This window comes from Lissotriton helveticus, chromosome 11 (genome assembly GCF_964261635.1).
Source record: "Lissotriton helveticus chromosome 11, aLisHel1.1, whole genome shotgun sequence".
NCBI classification, from domain to species: Eukaryota; Metazoa; Chordata; class Amphibia; order Caudata; family Salamandridae; genus Lissotriton; species Lissotriton helveticus.
The window spans coordinates 1089016498-1089040864 of NC_136072.1; the positions used below are offsets into that span (position 1 = coordinate 1089016498).

The window sequence follows — 24367 nt, forward strand, 5'->3', positions numbered from 1 at the left end:
TGAAGCTGCTCATTCCCCGGAACTTCTGATGCTGGAGGCCGAATTCCAATCTAACCTGGGCGGGCGAGACATTTTGGTAAGTCAAAGACTGATTTATAAATCTTTGACTGCAGCTCGTTCAATAAGTCCGCTTCTTTCGGGTCCAGGGGCTCTCCTTCGCCGGTGTATTCTCAATCGATAACCATGTTTTTTCTCTTAAATTCAAAGTTTTTTGGGGGGGGATAGGGGATTTCAGCCAAAACCTCGGAGTGTCTCCCCTTGCTTCCAGATACAAAGGCGGAAAAAATAATCTGAAGATGGCTACCACGCACAGGAACGTACAGAGCGCCGTCTGATGTCACACAAGGGATGGACCTAGCACCAAATAATGGTTTAAGACGCCCCACAGAAAAAAAAAGGAAACAATTCTGGACAACCACCAAATGGCAGAATAATACACACAGCACGTGAATCCAGAAAAGGATTCATGCTGCAAAAGAGTGTGCTCTTGGCACTGTCCAATTTGAATCATGTTACAGCAGACTACCCAGTGACATCTCCACATCTTCGACCAATATGATATGTTTTTTGCATTTATTTTGTAAACAAAATATTTTGACTATTAGAACAGGGGAGGAGTGTGTTAGGGCAAGCTTTCAATGTGACTAACTCCGCACTACTCGTCTTCCAGCATAACTGTCCTGTAAGTAATTATCTTAGATTATTTACATGTCCAGTCCCCTTTCTTCCATGAAGATAGGTGCGTACAGCAGATAAGAGAAAGACCCTGCACACGATAGCCCCAAACACATGCCAAGACTATTGATCTGCAAGAACAGAAAAGCAGATGTTGTTCAAGTGCTGCACAAATACAGTTGTCACAAAAGGCCTCTAAGTAGCCCACACCTATTTAGCCTATGTCATGCTGCCTTAGAATGGCAGGAAGTGTATACTGGGTGCCAGAGAAGAAGCAGGGGTGAGGGCAGGCAGCAGCATCATCATCATGTGTTATATAGTCTGCACCACTTCGAAGCTGACCTAAGTTTTTAGTTTGTTTTGCTCCCTTCTTACCAAGAGCAATCCCCATACGAGAGTACTAATTGTGTGACATGACAGGGTTCTATTTTGCTAATAAATCAGGGACTATGGCCATTTAGAAGCTTTGATGTCAAGAATTTACACTGGGAACAATAAAAGAGGATTTGGCAATATTAAGGGTCAAATTACAGACAGCAAAACATCTCACAGCTTCACTGTATAAATGAAGACCAAAACAGGAGATAGCCCACAGCCATCATTACTTTAGCTGCAAGTTCCACATCAGCATGGGCAAAAACCCATTAGTAGCCCTGCGAACACTGAAAGAATTACAACAGTAGGGACAAAGTTAAGTTGGTGCTTGTTTTTAAAAAGAAAGAGGTTAGACTGAACAAAGAAATACATCACACAAAAAATAACAGAATGCTAAGAAATACAAAACAGAAAAAATGTATTTACAAGTAGTACATTACTATGATCAGGGAGCAGAAGGAGAACAGCAGCTAACAGGCATGCAATAGTCCATGAAAACTACTTTAAAAACCCACCAGGGACCAGTCTGGAAAAATAAGAATAAAAAAAGAAACCATGGCGGTTAAACATTGTCTTCTTCCCTAGCTTTGCTACATTGATCAGAACCAAATACAGTCACTAAAGTTCATGAGCACATCAGTACAAACAAAGACTACATTGCTTGAAACTTGGGGTTCAGTGGAGGTGGGTGGATTGCAGCATGTCCAATTATTCATATTGAAGGAAAGCCATATTACAATGCTAGACATGCTAAGAATTACAGCAAGCCCTGTCTGCTACACAGCATGATCTCACCAGCTTTCCACCCATGTGTCTGCATATATATTGGGATACACAACTTCAGGGAGTTAAATGCGTGTTTCGATTTCAAGAAATATGACTGCTCGTGAGTGGCGGAGTTGGGAGCAAGGGTAAGGTCATTCACGAATGAAATCAAAACATGTATGTTAATACCTCGCAGTCATGAATTCCATTTATTTAACACGGGGTGCGTAGAGCTAATAAGACATAAAATGAGCCAGAAATAATGTACATATTCAGACAAACTGATTGAAAGACTACTGTGTGGCTTTTTACAGTGAAGATTTTACTTTCGGCTGTTTGATGACAGAACGGACGCACACAGTATGTGCTCCCACTATAGAACAGATGTACACCATACTTCATCCAAACAAACATGTACATCCTGTGTGAAAATAAATGAAATCTATGTGGTGTCATTTACGCTCCTCCGTGTTAAATAAATATATATTTATATTATAGATATAAAATACATATTTATATATATATAAAATCTCACAACAGTCTTGCCCTAGTTCACTTGAAATACAACATCCGAGTGGAAATGTTAAATTTGTGACGACAAATTCATATGTGAAAGGGCAAGAACTCCTCTGACTCAGTGCCTGCAGGTTTTTTTGTGGTTTTTTTTTTAGAGTCACCTCACATCACAGGAAATTTATGGGAACTCCGAAAAGAAAGGAATGGGGAAGGGATGGGATGCGGCTGCGAGGAGCTCTTGAGATTTGATTCTGCCCACTTCTTGCAGATGGGATTCTGGTCCCCAAGTCCTAGAGGTTGCTACAGAAGATTTGTTCTTCGTAATTCCATTTGTTTTCTTTCTCCCTCATCGGTTTTAGTGTTTACAAGGTCCATAAGTTTTTAAACTCTCCTCTAGATTTCCCATGTCCTCCCGTGGTTAAAAGTCTGAAGGGTGTGAAGGACGGGAAGGAACGCCCGCCGCTGCCGTAAGCGTTCCTCAAATCTGTTATGAGGAGGAGCCGGAAGTGCATTTCCAGAAACATCAGCTTTTTTCCCTAAAACAGTTAATTTATATCAGATCCCATGACCGGATCTCAATCCAAGTACCAAGTCAGCATTGGAGGGGAAGAAAACACAGGAGGAGCAAGGGGCCTGGGTGCACAACCCGCCACTGCATTCAACTCCATCGGTGCGTGTTGCGTGCCTTCATCCGTCCTGCCTCCCATCATACCTCCAGAAAACGGGAGGGGCTGGTCTTGGTGTGGAAAGGTTCAGACCACATTCGGCGCAAGTCACCCTAAAAGCAAAGGACAAAAGTTTGTGCCATGGATTAAAGAAACAGTATATGCCTACATTTTCTCTAGATCATATTGAGAATGTACCAAAATATGAACCCACAGCACATTCCGAATTGCTTATTACTCATAAATACACATGAAATAAGGCCTTATTTAAAGGCTGATCTAAATGATAAGAATCCATATTTCTTCCAAGCTTAAACTTTCACTCAGGCAATGGGATATGAACTTTGTTTTAAACACTTGTTTGCATACATGAAAATTCCAAGAGGAAGTGATAAACAATAAAATGTCTTCTACAAGTGTTAAACTGCTGTGTTTTAAATGATAGGATTAGGTAACTGATCAACAGGTTATCTCCACTTGCCCACTGACAGTTGGCGGCACAAAACCACTAAAAATTGAGAGTCTACGCAAACTCCCCTTCGTCCGCTATGCCTGAAATTAGAAATGTGTAATCTTTTAAAATGGGTCCAATTTATAGAAAAAGAACTGTCAGAGAACTGCACCATCCATGACCAACCACCTCTGCCAATGACCTCTGTAACCTTTCGTCTAGCTACGACCTACCTAGTCCAACACCTTACTACATACAGTTTCTGGGTCACATTTGACCTTTAAATGTAAGTGGATCTTAAAAACTGTTCAGGTGAAGAAGGGGGTCACAACGGAAGGTCTCGGCACAACGTCGGTTTTCACGCCAGAAATGCCAGAGAACCTACTAACTGAGCTGAACAATATTTACGGGGAGACAGCAGTGCGGGGAGGAGGGGTGAGGTAAGTTTTGGTTTGTTGCTTTAATCTTGGGGTGAAGGGGAGGGGGGCATGTCTTGCATATATGGTACGCTGGTAGGAGACAGAATGGTGAGCATTCTAGTTGCCATATACAAGTGGGTCAAGCGATGGTGATTATACACTAACCGTAACAGGCATAGCACATTGAATGGTTGCGTCTTATGTACCTTGACGCTCTAAGGAGCATGTTACATGATATCAAAAAGGCAATAAAAATCTGTTTAAAAAAATTAAAAAATCTTAAAAACTGTTGAAACACAGTTACGCAGGTGTTCAACTGATTAAAAAAGTCTGGCAAAGGATAGGACTAGCAAGTATTATACTCTAAAGATGCATTGAATCCTCTTTAAAAACATTGCATTTTAGAAAATGCGTTGCATGAGGGTAAATTCTCAAACAAGCCAATAACAGAATGTGCATGAGATCTCACCTTTAAGTAGGCCATAGTAAGGAGTGGGAGTAGGGTGAACGGTACCAGATAGAGAAGGGCTGGCTGGGCAGCTCTGTGGATGCGAGATGCCACAGTTGCAGTAAGGAGTCCTGTCAGGAAGAAACAAACTTTAAGCGAAAGCAAAACTCATTGGTTACATGGAAATACATTCTTTGCTTTATTATGATTTGCATACTATATCTAGAACTAGACAATTTAGAAAGCATCCTGCAGAAATAATCCACTCATATGTAACAGTGAAATAATGAGCTGCAATCTCTTCTGAGGCACTGGAGTAAAAGGATAAACCAGGGCATGTGGAAAACAAAAGACAAAAATGAAAAACTTGCTAACCTTTAAAGGAAGTATATACAACACCGACTTTTGTGGCTTATTATTAGGAGTTATTTAATTAAAGAGTCAAATAGCAGGCAGTCCTAACCTCAGATCTGGATGACTCCTCACATTCTTGGTTGCTTACACTTCATAAAGAACAAGGGCTGGGTCATGGATCTTTGAAAGACACCAACTCTAAAGACGAAACTTACAGGTAAAGGACTTTCTTCTCCAGTACAGATCTTTAACAGATTCACATAATTTTGAATAGTAGCCTACGAAAATGGGTCACCACTGCAGTTTAATTGCATTCTTTTCACTACTATTCTAGCTGGCAACGAGGTCGCGTAGCTTGCTGATGGATTCCAGGCAATAAAGCACATCCATTTCTGTTAATCCTCTGAACTAAAACTAAAAACATTTTATATTTTTGTTTCAACACCAATTTACATACAAGAAACAACTTGTAGTTTGGGCTTCGACCTGCATTGCTCTTTGGATCGAAATTATAAAGTTTAACTTAAAAGTGGTGTGGATAGCATTTGACAACCAACGAAAAAAGTCAGATTTGCGCAACAGATCAAGCAACCAACAATTACAATGTTAACACAAAGTTCTTTGAAAAGATGGAGTAGCAATAACTGCTTGACTTTCGCCACAAACGTCAACCACGACCATCGAAGTTCTCTACTAAATGTAGTTTTTAGCCTCCTGTATCTCAATACCCCTCACTTACAATCTCTAACAAAAAGACATGTCCTAAAAGATGGAAAAAAATGATATAGGGCTTGTTCAAAGATTAGACAGGTTGTGTTAACCAGAAATTAAACTAGCTGGCCAGAAACGTAACCAAAGAGATGTGCATGAAAATTTATGTAATAAAATTCTGCCACCAATAGCTATGTTTTCACTCATTTCAAACACTCTTAAAAACTAAGCCATGTTTTGGATTCAAACACGCAAAAATTAGCCAGTTATGGTTACAAACGCAGACAACACGTCATAAATCCAGCCAAACCTGAAGCAGACAGCAAACATGTGCTGTGCCTGGCGGCAGAGTCTCCGAGAAGAGCGCGGCAGAGTCTCCGAGAAGAGCGCGGCAGAGTCTCCGAGAAGAACGCGGCAGCGTCTCCGAGAAGAGCGGGGCAGCGTCTCCGAGAAGAGCGGGGCAGCGTCTCCGAGAAGAGCGGGGCAGCGTCTCCGAGAAGAACGCGGCAGCGTCTCCGAGAAGAGCGGGGCAGCGTCTCCGAGAAGAGCGGGGCAGCGTCTCCGAGAAGAGCGGGGCAGAGTCACAGAGTTTCCGAGAAGAGCGCGGCAGAGTCACAGAGTCTCCGAGAAGAGCGCGGCAGAGTCACAGAGTCTCCGAGAAGAGCGCGGCAGAGTCACAGAGTCTCCGAGAAGAGCGCGGCAGCGTCTCCGAGAAGAGCGGGGCAGCGACTCCGAGAAGAGCGGGGCAGCGACTCCGAGAAGAGCGGGGCAGCGACTCCGAGAAGAGCGGGGCAGCGACTCCGAGAAGAGCGGGGCAGCGACTCCGAGAAGAGCGGGGCAGCGACTCCGAGAAGAGCGGGGCAGCGACTCCGAGAAGAGCGGGGCAGCGACTCCGAGAAGAGCGGGGCAGCGACTCCGAGAAGAGCGGGGCAGCGACTCCGAGAAGAGCGGGGCAGCGACTCCGAGAAGAGCGGGGCAGCGACTCCGAGAAGAGCGGGGCAGCGACTCCGAGAAGAGCGGGGCAGCGACTCCGAGAAGAGCGGGGCAGCGACTCCGAGAAGAGCGGGGCAGCGACTCCGAGAAGAGCGGGGCAGCGACTCCGAGAAGAGCGGGGCAGCGACTCCGAGAAGAGCGGGGCAGCGACTCCGAGAAGAGCGGGGCAGCGACTCCGAGAAGAGCGGGGCAGCGACTCCGAGAAGAGCGGGGCAGCGACTCCGAGAAGAGCGGGGCAGCGACTCCGAGAAGAGCGGGGCAGCGACTCCGAGAAGAGCGGGGCAGCGACTCCGAGAAGAGCGGGGCAGCGACTCCGAGAAGAGCGGGGCAGCGACTCCGAGAAGAGCGGGGCAGCGACTCCGAGAAGAGCGGGGCAGCGACTCCGAGAAGAGCGGGGCAGCGACTCCGAGAAGAGCGGGGCAGCGACTCCGAGAAGAGCGGGGCAGCGACTCCGAGAAGAGCGGGGCAGCGACTCCGAGAAGAGCGGGGCAGCGACTCCGAGAAGAGCGGGGCAGCGACTCCGAGAAGAGCGGGGCAGCGACTCCGAGAAGAGCGGGGCAGCGACTCCGAGAAGAGCGGGGCAGCTACTCCGAGACGAGCGGGGCAGCGACTCCGAGACGAGCGGGGCAGCGACTCCGAGACGAGCGGGGCAGAGTCTCCGAGACGAGCGGGGCAGAGTCTCCGAGACGAGCGCGGCAGCGTCTCCGAGAAAAGGGTCGCCGTTTCTCCGAGAAAAGGGTCGCAGAGTGACAGAAAAGTGTCGCAGAGCGACAGAGAAAAGTGTCGCAGAGCGACAGAGAAAAGTGTCGCAGAGCGACAGAGAAAAGTGTCGCAGAGCGACAGAGAAAAGTGTCGCAGAGCGACAGAGAAAAGTGTCATGGAATGGAGGAAGTGGCATTGTGTGAAGTGGAGGTAAAGTGGCGTAACAAATAGTGGTAGAGTGGCAGTGGGTGTAGTGGAGTGGAGCTGCGTGGAGTGGTTAAGAGGAGCGGAGAAGAGAGGATTGTCAGAGTGGAGTGTTGTGGAGTATGTATGGTGTGGTAGCGCATTGCCATTAGACAACACATTTTCAACTGTAATGGGGACGCTCTGCTCATTTGAACTGCCCTTTTTTATCAGCGTGGACTGTGTCTCGGATTCCCGCCCCGCGACCTTGTTGCTGTATTCAACCCCACTCCTCGCAGGACCCGCTGCGCGGGTCCCGCTTCGTGGGCAAGGACTGCTGGGCATAACAAGGCTCTGAACTGGTGACTGTTGCTGAGGCGAGACGGGGAAGAGCTGCAGGGCCTCCAACTACCAGGAGTCCCTGCCCGGCCAATAGTCTACACCTGGCCTGCTCTCCCTGCAAGCCCCGCCCCCAGAGAACGGATTCCTTAAACCTTACCTGCTCCCTGTGTTGGTGGGACGCTCTGCTCATTTGAACTGCCCTTTTTTTATCAGCGTGGACTGTGTCTCGGATTCCCGCCCCGCGACCTTGTTGCTGTATTCAACCCCACTCCTTCGTGGGCAAGGACTGCTGGGCATAACAAGGCTCTGAACTGGTGACTGTTGCTGAGGCGAGACGGGGAAGAGCTGCAGGGCTGCGAGCAACTGCAGGGACTCCAACTACCAGGAGTCCCTGCCCGGCCAATAGTCTACACCTGGCCCGCTCTCCCTGCAAGCTCCGCCCCCAGCGAATCACTTCCTCTATATCCACCACAACGTTACCGCTGCGCGGGAGCGCCCGGGGCGAAGCCCGGGCAAAGGGCGGGCCCTCTAAGGCTGGAGTAGGCCGGAGTAGGCTGGGCTGGGCCTACCCTCTTGTAATTGTTGTAGGGGTATTGGATTTAATCAGCCCCCGTTTCCAATTCGGGTATCATATACCTGCCATGCCTTCACCAGCTTTGGACGGACCTACCGTGAAGGCGGGGGGTGTTAAAAATAGAACTTTGGATAATTATTTTTCACGCCCTTTGGGTGATGGGGATAAGGAAACCTCCTTGGCGGAGCGCAGGGCCGAGCGCCGCCGCTCCATTGAAAATCTGAAACATAGGCCCCTTGTAGATACCTCCATCTCCCTTGAGGGTGGCTCTCCTTCGAACACTAGCGAGGAGCCATTATCCCAGGATGGCGTCCCGCTTTTGTTGAGGGATTGTACTATTAGCCCCTGTCCATCCATCGTGCAGGCCTCCAAGGTCACCCCTCCAATCAGCCTCAGTAGTACGGCTGTTGATTTAACCTCTCAACCCACCCCAGCATTTAAAGCTAGGAAAGTTAAGCCCAAGTTAGTTACTGTGGCTGAATTGCATGGCACCCCCCCCTAATAAGCGAAGAAGGAAGATGAGGGGAGTGCAGAGTAAATCTAAACTACCCCATTCCGATTTCGGGAAATCCTCTAAGCCCGCCCCAATTCCCGACAGAATGTTGGTGGATGTGCGTAATTCTCCCCCTGACAAGGGTACTAATGGTACGGATCCTGCTGATGCCCCTGGGAATACCCCGTCCAATACATTGCCCCCGGTTGCTCCTCTTGGGAACCTGGAATTCCTACTTCGATCCCTGCTCCTGCCCATCAGCGAGAGTATCAAGAAAGTGGAGATCAGACTCACTATTCTAGAGGCTACATTAAGCTGTATGAAACCATCAGTAACCTCCCAAGATAGATCCTCGGAGTCCTAGCTCTCTTCTACTACTTATCCTACCCCACAAATCTCCTTAGTTAATTTGGGACCCCCCTTGGCGACTACTACTATCCCCCTTCAGCAACCACATATGGCCAAACTAGCCCCGCCCCATTTTAGTAAACCTATCATCCCTCCACCACAATCCTCAGGTCCTGCCCCCCCAGCGACAATCCCTAGTGGGGCAAAAATCACTGACAGTATCCCCCATTTACTCCCCGAGAAATCTGTTCCCAGACCTCGGAGACCTGACCTTCCCCCCGAGGCTAATGGTTTTATGGTAGTCATGGCCGGGGTTCCCCCCCTTGATGTGGGTGAAGAAGAGAATTTCCGTTCACTTAAAAGCAAAGTAATCAAATGGCTGAACTATAACAGACCCCTCCCAGCGCATTTTAACAACGAAATTATCATGGTGAGAAGGGTACCATGGCTGGGTAAAACCAGGAAGTCAATAATAGGGGATTGTATCATGGTGAGTTTGAGATACAAGGACTGTTCTTCATATATGTGCTGGGTCGAATAGATCTCTTGAATCCACCATTCGGACTCTGCCAGTGTCTTTTTTTCTTCCCCCCTATACATATGTACCATGACCAAGCCCAAGGTAATTGGACGAGGGTTGACCGGGGGGGCAGACATTGTGGGTATACAGCACGACCAGTTTTCCAACCCCCATTGACACCCTTTTATGATTATAACCGTTTTAGTTGTTTGAACGGATTGGATGGTGTAGACTGACTGCCCACAGCCCCAGACTCCATCCTTCCTTCCTCTGATAAAGGGTCTATTGTAACGTTTGGCAGTAGTCCCATTCCTACTCCAAGCCCTGTAACGTCATCCATTGCCCCGGTGTTCCCCGCTGTTTTTCCTGTTTCACTGGTTTCCCTAGTTGCTAACAACTCTTTAACTACTACTGAACCAGCGCCCAGTAAACTCCCCCCTTGTTCCTCTGGTTTTAAGTTTGCTAGTTGGAATGTTGCAGGTTGGAGTAGGCAATCGGCATCCCTAGGCTGGAGGGAGATCCTCTCCGACTGATATTTTATGCTTGCAAGAGACCTGGGCAACAACAGAAATTAACCTTGATGGGTTTGTGTCTTACAATAACTCGGCACTAAGGTCAGGTATGGGTAGGGCTAAAGGGGGTTTGGTGATTTTACTGTCTGTAAACTTCCCAGTCTGTATGAAATCTTACCACCCTGTGGGTTACCACTCCCAAATTCTAACATTAGAACATGTAAAGGGCCATGTAATAATGGTGATTAACCACTATAATAACATGTTTGATGCTTCTAATACATCGGTGGTGGAGGAGTTGGGTTCTGCCTTGAGCAACTTACGTAGAGATATCAACAAGCCAACTGATATCATATGGGGCGGGGATTTCAACCTTCGTACCTGTCCTCATTCCTTTACTAGAATCTGTGGATACGATGGGGACAATGGGGAAAATCGGGCACACTTTGTTCATTCACCCTATGGTGATTCCCTTAATTCCCTCATGTTAAGTATGGATCTTATGATCCATCCCCCGGCAGTAGATGCAGATGGCAAACCTGTCCCTACTTTTGTAGGATCCAACTCGGCTTCTGTTATTGACCACCTACTGGCCTCTACGCATCTTGTTCCACTTTGTACGGTCCCCGTTGTCATTGACCTTGGAAGTAGCGACCACCATGCTATTACCATGCTCATTTCTGCTTGGGGGTCACCAGCCAACAGTGATCATCCTGTAATTGAAGATGTCACCCCTTGTAGACAGAATGGTATCCGTATAAGGTGGAGCCTGGACAACTCTGAAAAGCTGCAAGCTAAAATCCTTGAAGCTGGGTTCGCTGAAATCTACAGTTGTTTAGACTCAGAGGCCTTTTATGGGTGCATTATAACCAATTTTGTGGCACTTGGCATCGTTATAAAAAAGTGTCTTACCATTACTAAAGCCCGAATTAGGAAGCAAAATGTGGGCTGGTTTGATAGCATGTGTACTAAATCTCTGCGCTAACTTAAGCAGGCCTTAACTAAACTCCCCAGAGACAGGGCGGCTATTAAATCACTTAGACTTACCTACAAAAACAATCTTGTACGTAGGAAACATGAGCTTAGGGAACTTGCCTGGGATGCCCTGAACCAAGCATCGGTACTACGTGACAGTAGGCTTTTCTGGTCTACTGTCAACAGCCCCTTTCTTGCTAATGAAGAGTTCCCTGTACTGTCAGCTCAGGTCAGCGAAGCAAATTGGGTGGCCCACTTCTCTGGAATTTTTAACCCGCCCAGGGAGGACTTTGTCAGCTCTCCTATTCTGTTGTCTGAAACGAGGTTACCCCTGGATATTACCCTATCAGAGGTGGTTATTTCCATAAGTCGGAGTAAAAGGGGAAAGGCACCAGGACCCGACGGGGTCCCGGTTGACCTGTATAAATCTAACCAGACTCTCTGGAGCCCACTCCTGATGCAGGTGTTTAATGCTTCAGTTTTGGAGAATACACCACCTACCTGGAGTGAATCTATAATTTTACCCATCTACAAGAAGGGAGATAGAGGAGAGGCCAAGAACTACCGCCCTATCTCCCTTCTTGATTCCTCCCTGAAGATTATGAGTAGGGTTCTCCGGATGAGGCTGGAGGAATGGGCAGAGGAAAATAAAATTCTGGCTGAATCCCAATATGGCTTCCGCAAAGGACTGGGGACAATTGAGCAGTGAATTAATCTTGACCTCCTCATTGGGAAGTACACGAGAGCGAAACAGGGTACCTTATTTCTCTGCTTCGCTGATCTGTCGAGTGCTTTTGACCTTGTGGACCATAACTTGTTATGGTCCACATTATTGGGTATGGGTGCCCCCCCAGCAATCATTCACTTCCTGGCCCGACTTTACAATAAGTTATCAGCCCAGATACGTTTTGGCCGGTCAGGTGAATGCACAGAGAAAATCAAGGTTAAATCAGGCATAAGGCAGGGCTGTGTACTGGCCCCCCTGTTATTTTCCCTCTTCATTAACTCTATAGAATCAGAACTGAAGAAGGTACATGCAGACTCCCCCCAGGTTGGTGGCCACCCGGTACCAGTCCTGCTCTATGCCGACGACACGGTGTTGCTCTCGCGCACCCCAAATGGACTCCAGAAACTTATGAATACTTTTTATAATTTTATCAATGAGAGAAAACTGAGAATTAATAACTCAAAGACTTTTATCATGGCTTGCGGCAAACGGATGAAATCTGTTATGCCGTTCCATTTTAATAATCATAAAATTGAGGTTGTGGATAGATTCTGCTACCTCGGAGTTACTTTTAACAACAAAGGGACTTGGGCACAAGAGATTTTAAATGTCAATGGTAGAATGGCTAAAAGTTCCTCTGGAATTTTCCGATTTGCAGCAAAGCTAGGGAGTCGCCGCATCCCAGATATGTTAGATATCTATAGGCATAGGTGTGTATCTATTGCTTTATATGGTTCTGGTATCTGGGGCTACTGTCAGCATAGGGAACTGCAAGTCACCGAGAATGGGTTCCTTAAGAGACTTCTTTGTTTACCTCTTTCGGCACCCACTGAATTGTGTCATAATGAGATGTGCTTGAAATATTTGACAGATTTGATGGGATTGAGACCTTTAATGGTATGGAGGTCAATCTGGGTTAAAGATGAGACTGACTTTACCAGACAGATTATCTTAGATTGCCTGAAACTGGACAAAGCCCTCAAGATCCCCTGGTTAAGTTATGTCTCTTCTTCCTATAGTGATGTTTTTAACCTTGACGTCATCAATGACCCATATTGTGCCGCTACTGTATCAAAAAAGGAACTCAACGATGTTTTTATTGGAACTAAATCTGACTTACGCAGTGCGAAGTGTATTTCCATGCCTTCTCATGTATTTTATCATTCCAATAAGTTGGAAGAGAAGGGCATTTATTTATTTATTTATTTATTTAATTTATATGGCGCGTTATAACCACAGGGGTCTCTAAGCGCTGTCTGACCAGATTTACGTGAAAGATGTTACATTCACTTGAAACCAGCTGTGCACCCAAGATCTGCTTCATGCTTGTTTAAACAGTACAGTTTTTAGTTTTTTTCTGAAGGAAAGTAAATTACTTTCCTTCCTGAGCTCTGGATCCAATTTGTTCCATAAAGCTGGGAGCGTGTTGGAAAAAGCACGGCCCCCCACCGTGGTCAATTTGAAACGGGACTGAGACAGAAGAGTGGCGTCCGACGAACGCAAAGTCCTACCCGGTGTGTAGGGGGATAGTCGGGATTTCAGGTATTTTGGTGCTTTGCCATACTGAGCCTTGTGAGCGATGCACAGTCCTTTAAAGACAATTCTCTGACGAATTGGCAGCCAGTGCAGCTCCTGCATCAGGGGAGAGGCATGGGCAGACCTGGGTTTTTTAAATATCAGCCTAGCTGCATCATTCATAACTCCCTGTAGTTTGTCCAGCAGCCGCTGTGGCAAACCTAAATAAAGGGAGTTCCCGTAGTCCAGCCTAGCTAAAATTGTGGCTGAGACCACGTGTCTCAAAGTAGGGAATGAGAGAAGGGCCGAGATCTTCCTTAGTTGTCTTAAGAGGCCTATACTGGTGCCTACTACGGTGGCAACTTGTTTTTCCATGGATAGTTTATTATCCACATATAGGCCTAAGCTTTTAACTGCAACTGCCGGCTTTGGTGGTGCACCCAGCTCCCTAGGCCAAAATTTCTCACTCCAAGGATTACCCGAGATGGAGATGGGTAGTACTTCCGTCTTATCCGGATTCACTTTCAAGGAGTTCTCGGACATCCAATTGACTGTAGTTTTCAATATGTCCTGTAACCTATTGGATGCTCCAGGACCATCATCCAGCCGGATGATTATCTGGGTGTCATCAGCATAGTTGTACACTAGGCAGTCCATCCTGTTCAGGAGAGCAATTAGAGGCTGCAGGTAGATGTTAAAGAGTCGGGGGGACAAGGCAGAGCCCTGTGGGACCCCGCTGGTGATCGAAGCAGGGGTGGAAAGTAGATCCCCCAGCTGCACTCGTTGTGTCCTACCCTGCAGAAATGATGTGAGCCATGCATGTGCTGTACCCACGACGCCAAAGGATCTCAACCGCGACAGAAGCTGTTTATGACACACGGTGTCAAACGCCGCGGAGAGATCCAGTAGTACCAGGGCGCTCGGTGTTTTTTCATCAGCTCGCATCCTTAGCTCATCTAGAATGGATAGCATAACTAGTTCCGTGCTGTGATTAGCACGGAACCCTGCCTGATTGGTCTCCAGCAGGTTGTTACTCTCTAGATGGCCCGATAATAGAGCTAACACATGCTGCTCAATTACCTTAGCCAAAAAAGGCAGCTGGGAGATGGGCCGGAAATTTTTCAGACATTTTGTGTCTGCTCCAGGTTTCTTCAGTAAGGGGATCAGGCGAGCCTCTTTAAAAGCTAAAGGGATCTGTCCTGTACAAAGAGAGGTGTTCAATAGGTGCAAGACCTCTTCCTCTATTCCTGGCATTGCCATCTTGAATATGTCAGGAGGGAGAGGGTCCACCAAGGAGCCTGATTTAACTCGGCCTATGATTTTAAGTAGTTCCTGTTTGGAAATAGGGGATAATTCAGCTAGAGGTGGAATATTTAGCGGGGCAGTAAGGTCCGGTATGCGCGGACATTCGAGGGGTGCGGTATCTGCAATTTCGTCCAAGATATCAGATATCTTCTTTACGAAGAAGTCCTGGAACCTCTGACAGTCCCCCTGGGTGAACTCGGGACTTTGCTCCTTGTTTACTCTGAGCTCCGCCAGGACCCGAAAAATTTCTTTTTGCGGATATCTAGCAGTAGTTATTCTTTCCTCAAAGAAAGTAGCCTTCCTTGATTGTATGGCTAGTTTGTACTGGGCTAAGGATGAAACATATTCTTGTTTGGAAATGGCGTCATACTTTTTACGCCATGCCCGTTCTTTCTTCCTCACCCCGCGTTTCATCTCCCTAAGGGAATCATTATACCAAGGCGCCCCGGCTCCTCTCGCCACCTTCTTCATCCTGCGAAGAGGTGCCACCACATCAATGGCACTCCCCAGTTTATGCTGGAGGTATCCGCATAGAGCATCAACGTTGGCATCCTGCTCTTTGGCTGAAGGGTGGTGTTGTAGGAGATGGACCAGTTTTTCCCCATCAAGGTTTCTCCATTTACGGGCCATTTTCCAGCCCTCCCCAGGTTTGGACAGGGGGCCCCTCAAAATGAGTCTACCCTTTATTAGAAAATGGTCGGACCAAGCACAGGGAAGAATTTCCGTGATACCCTGGGCTGGCATGGAGGTCCAGACTAAGTCGAGCACATGACCTTTCTCATGTGTCGGTCCCTTGACCTGTTGGGTAAGACCTAAGGAGGAGACCGCCTCCTCGATCTGTAGTGCTTGTCCTACTTTAGGGAATTTTTCCCAATGATAGTTGAAGTCCCCAACGATCACCATTTTATCGTATCTTGTACACAGGTCCTGGACCAATCTTACAAAAAGGGTGGGGAATTCAGACGACGCCCAGGGTGGCCGATAAACCACCAAGAACACCACACAGACAGCTCCCCTCCTAAGCTTAACCCCCATAACCTCAGCTCCTCCAAGGGTTTCAGAGAGGAACCTATTGGCACGGAGGCATGACTGATATAGAAGGGCTACTCCTCCTCCTCTCTTGGCTCCCTCCCTGTTAAAATGAATAGCCAGATAGTTATCTGGAAGGGCCGCCACTAGATCAGGCGCTGAGCAATCCTCCAGCCATGTTTCAGTAAGCGCGAGGACATCTAGCTCCCCGTCTTCCAGAAGTGTGAAGACCTCTAACCTATGGCTCTGCAAGGAGCGAGTATTCAATAGACCGTAGCTCAGGGTATGTATGTTGGGAGTGCGCTGTCGCCCTTCAACCCGCCTAGGTGAAATTAGCAGGCCCTCGCAGCCCAGCCGATGTAAAGTAGCCGGCTCCAGAAGGGCCTTACCCAAGTTGAGCTGTAGTAAGTCACCGCGTGCATACACCACATTCTGGCCAGGGGTTCTGGCCCCAGGCCCCGGATGGTCACGGATGGGCAAAGATGGGCTTGCCTCTGGCGAACCTCCGGCGCACCTATGGCGCGCCCGCTGCGCGTAACCGCTGCGCGTTTGCTCCATGTGAGCTTTAAATAGGAGGCTGCTGATGGTCCTAGTCCAACCACTAGACCGTCAGCTCTCCAAGATGGCCCCCGGAAGTGAGGGTGGAAAGACTCCCTCTGTACCGCGTTAGACCCTCCCTCCACAACAAACAGCACAAGCTGCGGTGGAACGGGGAGGTAAGCGGTGATTACCACACAAAAGATAACTTTACTAATGTGCCCACAATTGTTTAAAAATTATACCGTGCAAATACAAGTCATTCACATCAGTAGAGCGGCGATTTTAAAAAATTGAGATTTGCAGCTAAAATACAAGTAAGCAGCAATAGCGTGCTAGCGTGGTCCAGCAGCGCGACTGCAAGCAGCGTTTCACTATCGGTAAATGCCTATGTATCTAAAATTTATATCCAAGCAATCTCATCAGTTTGTTCTTACGAGGTTTAGACTTGGTATTGCACATAACTTAGTGGCCTTCCCAGTGATGAAATTACATAGCCAATCCCCCTGTCCCTGTGATGGCCAGTCTAGGCAAAGCACATTGCACTTTATGCTTATACTTTATATGCACCTTCGCCGTCTCTACCTCAGACCCGTGTTTTTAAAATTCTCTGCGTATACTACAGCCCAAGCCCTGAAATTGTTATTTGCACTTGATTCTGCTGATATTTGTTTTTTTACCGCTACCTTTTTACTTAAAGCCATTTCGCATAGGAAAAGTCTGGTGTTCGAATACTTTTAAATTCTTATATTGTTGAGTTATTGTTCTCACTGTAAAGTTTGTATTGTGTGCTTTTACATTGTATGCTTGTGATTGTTTTTAATAATCGAATAAAGCTTTGGAAATGGAACTGTAATGACCATTAAATTTGTACATACAATTGTATTCATTCATAGAACGATACAATGCACAAACAAAATAGCATCACCTTGGTGTATTTATTGTATTAAAATGTTTGTTTCCATTCCTAACCTCAGTATCCAGCAAGATTGTCACATAAATCCTCTCAGTTTGAAGTCAGAGAAAGAAAAGTAAGTATCAAGCTCCCTCGGAAGCCAGACTGTCATTTGATCTCTCTTTTTAAATCCACAGCAAATTAGATCAGATAAAAAAATGTAAAGGCTTGTTTACAGAAAGCAAGCACTCAAGGAAAAAACAATGATTGATGATAAAAAAGACTACGCTCCCTTAGAGGGACTAGGACATGATGGACAACCAAAAACAAATAAAGCCAGCAAATAGAAAGCAAACAAATGTGAGTAACAAAGCCAATGGTATGCAGGGGGGGGGGGGGGGGGGGGAAGAGAATGCATTCCCAGGGAAGATTTTACAAAGTCCCCAAAAAGTCCTGTAGCAACTAGATCACTGTGCTGTCTTGTAGGCTTCGATCTAAAAAATAACAGGAAGGTCGCCATACAATAAGGTTATCTTCACCCTCACAACCACTCCAACAAGTGCCATCCAACCCATGTACATCTTATATAATATGTATGGGGTTAAATATCAGTTAATTATTATCTTGATGGAGAATTCCCTTTGTAAGTGTGTATGCTAAATGTGGTTATATCTCCTCACTTTTTTTGCATGTGTCTTATAAGACATACATAGACTTCTCTTATCTTCTCTGCTTCCCTCACGTTGTTTCATTGCTTTGATTGGGTGTCCCCCATCAGGACATTGTACAGTTAGGATACAACTCCCTTACTCCTATGCATTGTAACTATCTTGGCTTTTTTTTAATGTTCGCCAACATAATGGGAGTGTAAAAAGCACACTGTCGTAATTGCAGATTTCCAACAACACTGTCTGTTACCCTGCACATATTGTACAGACTTTTAGTACAAATCTGGCCTTTTGGTCCTACGTTCGCCGTCTTGTAAGGGCTTTTAAATCTTGTCCTACTTGCTAGTGTAAAGTCTTTATTATTGCATATGGATGAGGGGGGAGGTCAATGGTGATGGGAATGTAGTCAGCCGTTAAGTGCTACAGTAGTGTTTTATATTCTTACTGGCAGTGCTTGGAAAAGAAAATCTGGGAATGGTCACCATCTTAATTGCATCGATTGTGCCTGGTCATAAAATGTATAAGGGTGTCTACCTCAAACCTTTGTTGATGTGGTCCACAGGAAAGGTAACAATGGCCTACAACAGGGCTGGTAAAGTTCTTAAAGGGGTATCCACTGAACATCAAAGAATGGGCGACTATTCTAAAAGGGACATCTTTAGTAACTGCTCAGTTTCAATAGCGGTTTAGATTTGACTTTTAAGGTTGATTTTGTATTTGGTGACTCCTCCAAATGTTTTCAGTAGTTTTATCAGTGGGCCACTGAACCTTGCGCAGAGCCTAGTTTCCTTACATATTTTTAGTTTCTTTGAGAATCCCATTTACTATGGTCTTGGCAGTAGGACTACAATCAATCCCAGCTTACCCTACTGAATGCTTTTTTGGCACACAGAGCCAAGGCAAATTACATCCTTATTTGTTGGCTTTCTCAGTGATGTGAAATACCGTCTGATACTGTTGAAATTCTGTCTATGAAGAACCAGATTGTTCATCTAGGATAATGTCTAGGAGCATTGAGGAGAGGTAAGTTTCAAGAACGATCTCGTACAATTTATTATTCATATTTAGTTGGTGCAAGATGGGCATCTTTCTCCTCCTTTTTAGGACTATTTGCATAGTAGATGGAGGTTGGGAGGCTCTGCCTTTCCTGGCTATTGAGTGAAACACATAATTGTTTAATTTTATAACAACTCGCACCTCTCACACCATCATGGGTGTTAAGTATTTCCTCTGCGAGTCAGAAATCACAGCTGGAAGCTTTCCAAAAATGTATGGTTTTGTTTAAGACTCTGTACATTTTGAGTATATGTTTAAGAAACCTTTTAATATTGTTCCCTTCCCCATAAAATACAGGTTGTCCACCTTTCCCTTTGAGCATGAATATCCTCTGCATTTTGCTTGCTCTTCAACGCTTTTACCAGCAGTGAACTGGCTTTACGGTCAGATTTTAAATTTTGCATTTTAGGTACAAAAAAACTCCCTCTGACTGGTCTAACAGCATGTTGAGTAACTACCATTAGATCTTTAGCACTTTTCTCAAGTTTGTTCTGCTGCTTGAGACTTCAGGCGTTTCTCCTCTGCTACCTTCTAATGTGTCACTGTTTTTTGACAATGCTCCTATCTCAGCCCTAATCAGCTACCCTACCAATGTTACCCTCACAAACAAGATATCAATCCCTGAATACATGTGGTGAAAGTGAAGACTTTTTTTGGTGTGAAGTCCACTAACTCTTATAGTGCTACTCCGTCTGGGGCCATCAAGCCTTTCTGCCATCAGATTTTTCCCATGTCCCAGACTATAGATTCCCATTCGTTAAAGCCCTGCCACTTATGCAGCAGCGTTTGTAGGAACCCTTCTAATCCTTGATTCGGGGCATATACTGCTGCCTCCATTATGTGCGTCATCCCTAGTCAGCAAGTAGCTAAGATGTATTGGCCCAATTTGTCAATTAACATTTCTAAAACTGCCACTACAGGGAGCCCTTCAGCTAGATCACCACTCAATCAGTCTCATTTAGTGTTTAACGGTGCATTTTAGTTTGGTACTTTTTCATTTTAAGTCCGTTAGGGCTTCCCCTGTTGCAAAGGGTCTCCTGGAGCAGTACAATATATGCATAACATCAACTTTGGAGTGAACTCGTCGTTTTTCCCTGGCAGTACTTTGATGTTAAAATTGAAAAGCTGAAATACCACTGCAGGCTATTTTGTCTGCTGTTTTCACAGTCTACTTAGCATCTGCGCTGCACATCTGAAGCTTGATGCCTCCTTCCTCCTGCCCTGCATTACACCCACTCAATACTGCAACATGAATGGTAAATATAATTAACAGTATCCTATAAGTGCAAGGTAACTTTTACATTGTTTGAGCCATGGTCAATGTGAGAAAGTGCCCTCTTTCTGCATGGCTGCCCCCACTATTTGCTGAACTGCTGATTGTGCTTTGACTGTGCTCCTGCCAATCAGGTACTCAGGACCTATGTTCTTTCCCTAAAACTGCATTGAGGACCAAACCCAATTGGCACTCTGGTAAAAGGTCAGTCCCTGGTAAATGGTACCATAGGTACCCAGGGCACTGTGACCAGGGAGGGCCTCTAAGGGCTGCAGCACTTACTGTGCCACCCTTAGAGGTCCTGTACCTTTACACACACACACACACACTGCCTTTGCAGGCTGTGTATTTTGGTGCAGAACATCCCTGTGTGCCAAGCCTACAACCCACTGCCCTGACATAGATCAGTCACCCCTCTAGCTGGGTGCACTGTACCAGTGGTGAGGGTTACAGGTACATGAGCCCTGTACCACTACAGCGTCTAAGTCAATTCTTAGACATTGTAAGTGCAGTGCTGCCAATAAGAGTATATGGTGCTGGGAGTTTGTCATTATGAACTCCACAGTACCATAATGGCGGCACTGAAACCCCCAAACTGAGAAGTTGGTATCAAACTTCTAAGCACATTAAACCCACACTGATGCCAGTGTGGGATTAATGAAAAATGCACACCTTTGTGAGCTTTCCCAGTCCTATGGTTGCTTCCAGCAACTGCGGGACAACTAGCGGGAAAACCAAGTGAGGAAGGGTGGTGTGCCCACCTCTGCCAACCTCACCCCTCATGTGGGGGAGGCGAGGTGAAGCACAACTCCCAGCCGCCGCCATCTTCCAGATGGGGGGACCCAGCCAACCAGGGTGAGGCGTACGGCCCCCTCCCACTGGAGATTGGCATAATAGGGGGCCTACCCACCTCAGGGGAGGGACCCATTAGTCCCAACCTTTTTACCTACCTGTAACACACCTATATCTAGTATTTAGGAGGCACCCCTGAACCTTGCTTCCTCAGACAAGAAAATACAAGAAGGACCGAACAGCCGCACCAAAGCGAAGAAGAGGATAACATAGAAACTTTTCACAGAAAAGCAGTCAAAGTGCTACAAAAAAGCTAATACAAAGTATATGTACAATATTTCAAAGCATTGCAATACTAGTAGTTCTACTGTAATCAAACCAAAAGTATATATACAACTGCATTACAAACTTATTACTGCAATGTACTTCTCACTTACCTGTGCCAGGCTTGCTTGGTTCTGGGAAATAAAATAACTAAAAGAATATTTTTATACAAAACCAATTGGTCTGAAGTTCAGTCATTGAGTGTATGATATCATTTGCTGATTGAGTCTGTACAACAAATGCTTAACACTACCCTCTGATAAAGCCTTACTGCTCCACCCCACTACCACATATAGAGTAAGGTGCTATCTACTTGTACCTTTGCCTACCTTTGGGGTTCCACTGGACTCTGTGCACACTATACCTCACTTTGGTACAGTATATACAGAGCCAGCTTCCTACAGGCATGCAAGTATTTTGAGACTTCTGTTCTCCTACCACCTATGCCTCATGTCACCGATCAGTAAATACTGAATTAAGTGATTATAAAGATATTAATAACTCCGCATTGCAGAGCTCCACCTCTAAAACATAGTTCTAAACGCTGTTCTTGGCCGACGTGTGAATGACAATATTTTTAGCTCTGGTGATGGCCCTTAGTTTAGTCCCATCTATGTCATAGCTGCCCTCAGTCACTGAGCAGTTCTCAGCTCATCAATCTATAAAGTTTATCAGGTGATGGTTTTTTTTGTCCTGACCTTGCATGTTTGGGTTGTCTTGTTCTAACTTGCGGTTGTTTCTTCTTGTTCAGACATTTGGGTTTTCTACTCGGCTACATCACCTTAAGTAGGAGGTCCGTTTACTGTTATGATGCCAATATGTCTATGGATCATCTGTCTTTATCTTGGCCTTTTTAGTCAAGCATTTATGCAAATAGCAGCTTCGTGTATTTCCCGATGTTCTGTTCAGCTGCATCTGAAATTCTTCTGATCCACACATAGCCCCATTGAGCTTGATTTTCCAAGCATTCACATTTGCAATGTAGGAATAGCATCTGCTCTACTACCTCTTTGAGTAGGTCAATCCTTGCTTGGTCAAGGGCTGTAAAGCTTGTTTTGTCCACTTCCCTTTGGTCTATTACCTTCTTCAGTAGGTCGGTCCTTGCTAGCTCAGGGGTTGAAAAGTAGCCTATACAGTCCATATCTTATCTAGAAGAGGTGAAAGCCTCAACCAGGCCCACAGGAAGTACTGGCATTTTCTCTTCAGATCCTCTTTCCATACAAAACGTATATCTTGTAGCATGGCGGGGACACATTCTTTGGTGAGGTGGGACTGGGGGTGAAGGGGCTCCTCCTTTTTAATCACTGTGCTTGCTCAGCGACCCAATTCCCCTGGAGGGTCTGCCCTCCTGGGTGCTTCAGATTTCTGGATACACTACACCGGCTTATCTCCTGTACCATTTGCAGCGACCAGCTTGTGGCACTTGCATAATTTATTTTTACTTACGACTGTTTTTCCACTTTAGATAAGGTAATGCAGGCGGACAGCAGCCTGGGATGCTGTGGTGTGAATGTGGTAGTACTAGTGCGGCCCCCATCCTGGACCTAGAGTATTCCTTTGCTCCCCCAAGCAGCGTAGTTCACTGGGTACTAATCTCGGTTTCCCCCCTTGCAGAGGGCTCAACTAGACAGGGTTACCGTTGCTTGACAGACCACGAGTGGGACCTCCTTTTCGCCCACTTAAGCTCTTATCTGCACAAATGTAGTGGGTAGTACCCAGGCCTGTCTTACAAAAGGACACTTCAGTCAATTGCATTTTGGGGTTCTAGCGTTGCCAGCTTACGAACTGTTCACTGTTTTTGAACAATGTCTCAAACTTCACTTATTTTTGGGATGCTGCAGGAGGGCTGTATCCATTGAAAGACTTAATGTACCGGGCACCTTCTTCACAGTATGGGTCCGCATGTCACTGTGGACAATTGCAAGCCCAGTGATAGCACTCTGATCTATTGACTAGCACCCTAAAATCTAGGGCCACCATTGTTGACCCAGCCCACTGGAGAATACTTTCAGAATTGCACAGTCTTTTTACCACTATATCATCTTCCTGCAGCCCATCTGGGTATACTGCATTTCCCAATCATGCCAATAATCAGGGATAGTGGTGGGATAAGGGTATTCAAATTTCCCAAATCAATTTATCTAATGGCATTACTCACGTATTATGGATGAGGGTACATGGGCGGGAAGCCAAGGAATTTTGTTTTCTTGCATGATAAAAACAAGTAGCTTGATGGCGCGCCCCAAATGCAAAGGTATTGCCATAACATTTGTTGATTTATCTCCCATTTATCCATTTGCTGAAGACTCTTGTTGAGGAGATCTACATAATCATTAATCACACCTCGGTGATGTTCTGCCAATAGGTAGACTTGATAGCATATGGCTCAATGCCACTTTGAGCATGTAATTTACTATTCCAACTCCAGTCCACTTAACAGTAGGGAAGGTGTTGGGATAGTAAACTACACTATTTGTAATGTTAGCCCGCCATCTAGCGCAAGTCGATGTAAAAACTTGCGTTGTAATGCCATAGCATGGTTACATCGCACTCGTAACAACCGCAGTTAAATAGCATCGCGGTGTACTGACCGCGATGTTAAGGATGTTTCCCGACCATTTACACCCAATCAACAACAATCCTGCAGCAATATTTAGTAAGAACTATTACTGCAACAGGCTATGCTTAAATGCTGTACAGAATGCGATTACAGTGGAACGGGGTTAGGGATGGTTGAGCCATCCCAATTGCTGACACATCATGCCCGTCACGTGGTAGTATATGGAAAGTTAACACATCCATTTACGTCGCATTGTGCTTGTCCCATTGTACAGCAGCTAAAGAGCTAAAGCTAGATTGATGGCGGACCTCCCGACACTGCTCACAGATAGTCTTTGGTCGCAGGTGCTCCAACATTTCAAGGAGGTTTCGCACAACCCAGGCTTTCGCTACACACATTTTCCTTACATCAGGCCTATCCGACACTGCAGCGTATCAAACGTAATTTCCCACGGCCTCCCTTGAATTTCCCAGATGCAGAACACCTGAGGCAGGTTTTTACCACATGGTTTGGGAGTGTCCAGTGATACGGGGAACCTAGGGGGAGGTCACAGGTATAACGGCTGGAGCGGTGGAACGCTTGCTCCTGCCCTCACCTGAAATCATGCCTCCCTGGGCGACCCAAGGTTAAAGAGATAAGTTCCTGCATAGGTTTATTTATTTTGC

The 24367-nt window shown here is 46.1% G+C and overlaps 1 protein-coding gene across 1 annotated transcript in view; it reads right to left on the reverse strand.

The window, feature by feature from the left end:
• Window positions 1-1366: 1366 nt before the first annotated feature.
• The window catches only part of SPPL3 (signal peptide peptidase like 3), a 274906-nt gene continuing 251905 nt past the window's right edge, over window positions 1367-24367 (reverse strand). Inside the window, exons 10-11 of the mRNA XM_078667701.1 lie at window positions 4336-4445; window positions 1367-3109 (exon numbers count right to left, since the gene is read on the reverse strand). Of these exons, the coding sequence (XP_078523827.1) occupies window positions 3038-3109; window positions 4336-4445 (182 nt within the window). The 3' untranslated portion in view covers window positions 1367-3037. The remainder of the gene's footprint in view (window positions 3110-4335; window positions 4446-24367) is intronic.